This window comes from Oculina patagonica, chromosome 4 (genome assembly GCF_052425735.1).
Source record: "Oculina patagonica isolate OP01 chromosome 4, crgOcupat, whole genome shotgun sequence".
NCBI classification, from domain to species: domain Eukaryota; kingdom Metazoa; phylum Cnidaria; class Anthozoa; order Scleractinia; family Oculinidae; genus Oculina; species Oculina patagonica.
In genome coordinates, this window is record NC_135761.1 from 2,507,442 (window position 1) to 2,514,941 (window position 7,500).

At 40.2% G+C, this 7,500-nt stretch overlaps 1 protein-coding gene across 5 annotated transcripts in view; it reads right to left on the reverse strand.

The window, feature by feature from the left end:
• Positions 1–313: 313 nt before the first annotated feature.
• The window catches only part of LOC144651210 (uncharacterized), a 40,565-nt gene continuing 33,378 nt past the window's right edge, over positions 314–7,500 (reverse strand). For 4 of the 5 annotated variants that reach the window (XM_078511120.1, XM_078511119.1, XM_078511122.1 and 1 more), the window contains 6 exons: positions 7,403–7,486; positions 7,042–7,082; positions 6,185–6,301; positions 5,301–5,447; positions 3,311–3,749; positions 314–2,889 (listed from right to left, as the gene is read on the reverse strand). In XM_078511120.1, the coding sequence (XP_078367246.1) occupies positions 2,147–2,889; positions 3,311–3,749; positions 5,301–5,447; positions 6,185–6,301; positions 7,042–7,082; positions 7,403–7,486 (1,571 nt within the window). In that variant the 3' untranslated portion in view covers positions 314–2,146. The remainder of the gene's footprint in view (positions 2,890–3,310; positions 3,750–5,300; positions 5,448–6,184; positions 6,302–7,041; positions 7,083–7,402; positions 7,487–7,500) is intronic. The other variant, XM_078511123.1, reaches the window with a different exon arrangement.

Below are 7,500 nucleotides of genomic sequence, written 5' to 3' on the forward strand. Positions count from 1 at the left end.
GACTAAGAAAAGACTAAAAAACTTGCGAACTTGAGCAAAATGCATGCTTTCAACCTTTTAAAGGTTGGAGTTCGCGATGCAATATACCAGTTAAAATTGCAAGCGTAATTTGTCACCTATGATATTAAAATGTAATCAAATGGTATACTCGTGAAAATAGGAGATAATTTCACTTGCATTTTGTCAAAATTCTAATAATTTCCCTCACCTTTTAGGCTCGGGAAATTATTAGAATTTTGACAAAACGCGCGTGAAATTATTTCCTAATTTCACTCGCCATACTAACAGTACGCAGAATAAATCGATGCCATGATACATTGCCTGTATATTTAACAGGATTCTGTTTAATTTCATAACTAGTACATCACCATAATCTTAAAGTTTTGCCCTGAACAGCTAAAATTACACAACAAATGGACGTTTTGTCACCGGCATTGTTAAACAAGAGAACAAATTCTTTGAACACTGCTCATTTACTTGAACTAATACACGATAAATACGCACAGCAAAAACGGCTAGGCGAGCGTGGTAACAAACTCATGGTGGATTTCCACTGACGCGCAATTTTTAACGTGTATGAAAAAAATAGAATGTATGAACGGCTTGCGTAAACGTGTACCAAGCCGTTCATAAAATGTCTCGTCTCAAAACGTAAAAAAAAAAAAAAAAAATTACGCGTCAGTGGAAAGCCACCATTAATCAGCCAGGACCACACGCGTTTAGGCACAGCATATCAAATCAAAGTCGCTAGCTCCTTCCAGGCGTTTGGTTGTTGGTGACCAGCGGGAAGTTATACAAGTGGCCATAAAGCGAGGGTCCTGACAGTAACTAACCTTTGCCTTATTTTAACTCCTTTTCGCGCTGCCCCCAAACTGACCGAACGCCTGGAACAGGCTAGGGAGTGAGTCGCCATTTTACAGTGACGCGCTCCCCGTTTTGATTGATTGTTAACAGAATAATATCAACACTAATACGACTATTTCCAGTTCCAGAAATTAACTATAAACCATTACAACAACAATTAACCTAGCTACCTAAGAGTGGTATATAAAGAATGTTAATTTTCTTTGCTTATTTACAGCTGATGCCAATCTGTGATATGCGTATTGCGTGATATTGCGGTCAAACGAAGGAAAAGAAAACTACATCCTGATAACAAAATTTTAAAGTAAATGTTGTCTGTACGAGACTGCGAGGCTTCAAATGGTTTTCAAAACGTCACCAATTAAGTTATTCCAAGAAACGGAGGGCACGAGACCTTCAACGTGAGAAAGCGCCTGCACTTTCACTACTGCCGCTGACCTGCAGTGACAGCGTTGAGCGAGGCTATCGTACTCTCCGTTTCAAGGTTTCGCTTTTCCAGCGACAGGCAGCACCAGCTGCATTAATGTGAAACTTGACGAAATAAAAAACAGAGTTACTTAAAAAAACTGGCAAATCAATTGCCGTTTTGATTTATCACTTAAACATGCATTAATAAATTTACCAAACGAAAGAAGACAACGCGAGTTTTTGGAAAATAATTACAATTTTGAAGCCAAGCGAATGCGCACACAGCAGAATGTTATAAATACAAGGCAAAGATGATTTTGAGCTCTGATCTTTGCTTAAATCACTAATTCTACTCTCAGCATAATATATTATAAATTTTAAAACTTCAACGCGACAATCGCATCCGTTACAAAAGCTTTACAGCTATGTTAATTGGAGTATATTAAACTATTTAACCCGATACTCTTGCAAAACGCGCCGCACATTTTTAAATATTACAAAACCTTTTTCGGTGACAGTTTATGATAATAACTATTATAACTATTTTAACTAACCTATTTGACCTTTCACTGTCAAACGCTGATTATCTTAAGTCTTTAATGTTCCCTTTTTGGCAGCTTATCCGTTAAATTACTAGACTTTGATCGCATACACGCTATCGTACATTATGTAATTTCTATCCAGTGGTTTTAACCGTCTGTTCGATTCGTTGATTGTTTATTTCCCATACCACGGCACGTAATACCTTTGACTTGAACCGTTAAAATTTGAAGGATCGGGCAATTAACTTAATTCCAAGCCGTAAGCGTGTACAAATTGCAGCCCGGCGTTCAGTCTCGTGTAAATTATTCGACATGTTATACCTTCACAGATATCAAGACTGATCCTTCTTTGTCTTGGCTTGAATAAGCTGTCTCTGACGACGAATTTGTTTCTGCAACATACTTAATCCTTCCTCGTCAGAATAAGCACCTCCCCCTTGATCCTGGTCTTCTTCCTTGTACAATTCTCCATCAGACAGCCCTGTCCTTCTCTCTGGGCAGGGGGGTGGCACTGAAGACTTCCTCGCGGGAGGCATAGGTGCACTTCTGCTTCGTGCGGCGTGACTTGCTAACGCCGCTAGCTGCGCCTGTTGGGCAGCGGAAGGCCGCCCTGATACACTCTGGCTTCTGTTATACATGGATTTCGCTTTCTGTTGCGGCGTCCACCCGCCGGAATTTTCTTGAATATTTTCGGGGTTTGAGCGATGGTGTTGTCCACCATAACTGAAATAACCTGAATCACTGCTGTTTAATCCTCCAGTCGGGACGTCGCCATTACCCGAGTAGCTGCTCTGTGAAGACGTTTCACTGTCGCTCCTTCGATGCACCATTCCGTAGTGGTACGGAGACATGGCAGACGCTGACTCGCTCATGCACCGTGTGCGGGTACTACTCACAGCGTAAGGCGTGGCATATTGAGGCCCCTGAGGGTTCCGACCCGATGCGTCTTCCCGGGGGTGTTCGGCAATGGAAGATGGGAGATACACTTGAGCAAGGGAGGCAGACGGTGACCTCTCCCCTGAGGAGGAGGAATAGCACCCCGAATCCGTAGATGTTGTCCACGATGTTCTGTCACCTGTAACAAAGGTAAAGGAATCAAAATTAGAAACCTCTAGTATCAGGGCTCGTACTCTTTTGAGCTTCTGAAATTCCATGACTTTCCATGACCTTTTCCATGACGTTTCAGTTTTCCATGACCTAGATTTGACCATTTTTCTTGGAAATTCTCAACAACTATCTTGATTTCGGGTACGTTTTTAAACTTTTCTTCAAAAAACTAACCTGCCTAATTTTTTTGTACAATCAACACCATTTTCCATGTCTTTCCATGATCCACACTTAAATTCCATGACGGCCAAACAGTGGACCGCAGAAGTTGAATTTTTGCCACTCGCGGGCAAAACGAACGTCTTGCTTGATCTCTCTTATGTAAGAACAAAGAGTTCCCGAAAACGCTATTCGTTTCTCCGACTGACTTGGCAACATTTAGTACTCACCTGGATGAGGCAAAGTAGGCACTGCTCCAGGGAAGGGGGGAGGGGGTAAGGTTTCACCCTGCAAGTCTCCCGAGTAACCAGGCGAGAGCAAGGGGGTTGGAGGCTGAGGAAAGCTCTCCATTGACGGCGATCCTAAGGAGGACCCTAACGACGACATCGAGGACTGGGACGAGGCAGAAGACACGCTAAAACTCGTGGAACGCGAACAGATCCGTGGCGGGGCTACTTTCTTGGGGGAGGTAGAGGGTGTGATTGATCCTATGAGCTTGTTCCGCGTTTGACTGTGCTTGACAGAGAATGAATAATGTCGACTGAAGGCGTTAAAGTAGGGGTCTGTTTCCGAGGGAGGTGGAGGCGGTGGGGTGGTAGGAGGGTCGCGGCCTATATGCAGTGGACTTGTCGCTCTGGTCAGTGTTGTTGTTGGACTTGGTGGTGGAGACTGTAGATAAAAATAGAAAGACAAATCAATACGTTATCCGTGTAAAGCGCCATTTCTTTGACTATTAATTTATACGGCTGGCAAATAAATTATTGGGTTTGAGATAAACTGTAAAACACAGACACAAGCTCTAACTAGCTTAAAAGCATAGTTTATGAGAGTTTAAACGATGTTTTTATTGTTTCATGCATTTTATGGTAACTATGGGTTTCGTTTCACACTGAAGGCCGTCCGGTTGTTTGACATGTAACGTCGGGAACTCACACACAAAATAATTATTTTCAGAAGTGTGAAAATCGGTTGATTTTGCATTTGTTAAGTAGTAGATAAAATATGAGCGGGAGATCTGTATGGACGTTTACAATGGCGAGCCGATAGGCGAGCCATTTTTAACGGCCATACAGATCGGACGCGAATATTTTATTCTACTTGTGAAATGAAAACAATAAATTGAATGCGAAGTATTGTTATGCGAATCAGTAGACATTCTGTATCAAAAGTTAATGAATACTAATTAGCTGAGCAGGAGTCTGTATCAAAAGTTAATTCTATTGTTTGATTTGTATTGGGGTTTACAGTTGTATACATGTGATCTGAATAGTGTGCTGGTATTGGTTTGCACCCTCATGAATAATTAATGAATTTTACAATCAGAGATAGAGTTGACCCTTATTTTGCTCCTTTGGACTGGCCGAAAACTAAAGAGAAATTAATGTTCAATATCAAAGTTTTAATAGTTAAGAAACTATCTTTCACATCCGAAATTAACCCGCTCTCTTTCCGATTGGAGTCTGTTTTGGAATCTACTAAAAACTGAGAATTGCAGACTGATAATTATAATTGCCAAAATTTAAAAACAGTCATTTCTTTTATTGTTAGCATTTTAATGCCTAAGAAGACCTCCAGTTAACCAATTTCGATCTAGGGAATGCAGGAAATGGCATTTTAGAGAGTCCAATTAGAAAAAAAATTTCTGGAGGGGGGGGGGGGGCATGACCAAGTAACAAGCAATCAGAGACACGGCCACACGGATCTCTGCAGTGCTATGAAACCAGTACGGAATTTCTCTGTGCAAACTCAGACGTCTTTTGGGTGCGATGGAAGTCCATAGCAAGCCAACAGACCTCTGACTCCTTAAGGCACGTTCTACTTTACTTTCCCCAGTGAGTTTATTTACTTATTTATTTATTTATTTCTTTATTTTTTTATTTATTGTAATTATTTTTTTGTGCTCATTACTCAGATGTTCTTGGGTGCGATGGAAATCCATAGCAAGCCAACAGACCTCTGACTCCTTAAGGCACGTCTACTTTACTTTCCCCAGTGAGTTTATTTACTTATTTATTTATTTATTTCTTTATTTTTTTATTTATTGTAATTATTTTTTTGTGCTCATTACTCAGATGTTCTTGGGTGCGATGGAAATCCATAGCAAGCCAACAGACCTCTGACTCCTTAAGGCACGTTCTACTTTACTTTCCCCAGTGAGTTTATTTACTTATTTATTTATTTATTTTTTATTTATTGTAATTATTTTTTTGTGGTCATTACCTGGTCATGATGATCAGAGAGCCTGAAGTCTCGCACCAGGTCCTCTCCAGCCAGTGGCAGTGTCGATGGACTGATCGTCTGTTTGATAATGTCGGCCAGAACTGACTGCAGGTGTTCAATTTCACTTAACATGGAAATCTCGTGCTCCTGAAACAACGTGAAAAAATATGGTTTAAACTCACTGGAGTTGGGGTAAATAAGGACACAGACACAGCTAGTGACAGGCAAACAGAGGCAATAGCCTCAGAAAATATTTTTAATTAATTTTTTATTTGTTTAGGTTTTTGTAAGATGCTATGCATTAAAGGAGAAGTTCACTTCAGAATGGCCATTTATTTTCTTTACGCCAATAATGTATGCGTGACGTCAAAGAGCTCAGCCTAAAGTTGGGGGAAATTTAATACTCGAAACTCCTTGTTTCTTCATAGCGGATTTGTTTGTTTGTGCAGCTCCATTTTGCACAAACAGAGCTTCAAAAAATAAAAAAACAAGGAGTTTTGACAATAAAAATTTTCCCGCCAAACTTCAGGCTGAGCTCTTTTATTATTCTCTCTTTTATTATTCTCTCTTACATTACCAGCTCCAAGATGGCGGCGTTCAGTTGTCGAGTTTTGGGAAAGATTTCGTAGGGTTATAGCGACCGTTGGAGGCTGAAATTTTGGTGAATAACATATCTTTGTGTAAACTTTTTATTGGCGTAAAGAAAATAAATGGCCTTTCTGGAGTGAACTTCTCCTTTAAAAAAGAACTCTAAATGTGAAAAAGTGCTTTTTTTTGCCTGGCCTCAGTAACAATTTCTGTCTGGTTGCAGCACTGAAGGAGGTGGTAAAACAGAGATCTTTTTGACAAACAATAAAAGGTGAAACAATTTGAGCACGGCTTACCACAACTGGCCTAAAGCAAGTAGCTAATGTGCAATATCTGGTTCTCTCTTCCACCAACACTTTTCTGAGGTAACGCTTCTCCTGCTCTTCAAATACTGCTTGCTGAGCACTCGCTTGCTACAAGAGAAAAGTCATAAATTACATAGATTTAGAAAACCACGCTTGGAAAGTTTTGGGAATACTGTCCATTGCCACAGTTTAATCACGAAAATAGAGAACACTAAATAGAAATCCAATTAAATGTATAATTAAGTTTGTCACACTCACGAAAACTGATCACTGCAATGGAGAATTTCCATGCAAAGAAAATATTAACAGATCTCATTGGATCATCAATATCACAGATATTGAGATCTGGTAACTATGGACTATGAAGCTATGAATGTGGCATTTTTTACGGTGCAGACGAAGCAGGGCAAAAAGATGACCTACACCTCCTTCCAAGCTGCAAAGTAATTGTACCCAGTATTTTCCCCAGTGCACTACTGCAGTGTTTACTACTACTTAACCTCTTCGTTCCCTTGAGGACACTTGAGGCCAATTTTTATGGTTTCCGTAATCAAACTTCTGTTTTACTGTGTAGGGTGATTAGCCCTATGCCAAACCCCCAACCTGGAGGGACAGGGACTGTTCTTTCATCTGGCTTCTACCCATTGACCTGCCTGGCATGATTGAATCTGCCAGGGATATTGCAATCTCAGCCGGTATAGCTCTCAGGGTCATGGAAGCACACAAGCTCCCCTACTACTACAAGGCGACAGTCCATGAGAGGAGACTTCAGTGTTTGCCTAAACCTAAAAGCTGAGGAAACTTGTAGACATTTTATTTTTCCTGAACAGTTGTTCAGTAATGCTTACCTTCAGGGCTGCATCCAGTTTTTCTTGATGTTCTGATTTTCCTGGAGAACAAAGCATATAAGACAGGGGTTGAAACAGGTCAACTTACTACAACATATAGTAGTTCACCTAAAAATGCCACATTCTTGAAAACAATCATTACATGACACAACTTTACAGACACATAAGACACACAGAGTGCCAGTGGAGTGTTTGCAAAACTTTCTCCTTGTAAAACTGTTACAACTAGATGAATTTTCTGTTCTTATTTTTTCTTATAACACAGAAACTACACTGTTTGGTGATATTTATTGGAATATAATGGCAGTGACAACATAGCATAATAAATACATAATCAAGTGTCAAGTGCTACTGTGCTCACCTAACTCACCTTTTTTAACCTTCTTTTGCCACTTGTTTGTTTCTGCTGTGGCCTTTTTCAGTTCCTGTTTGGCTTTCTTATATTCTGTCATGCAACAA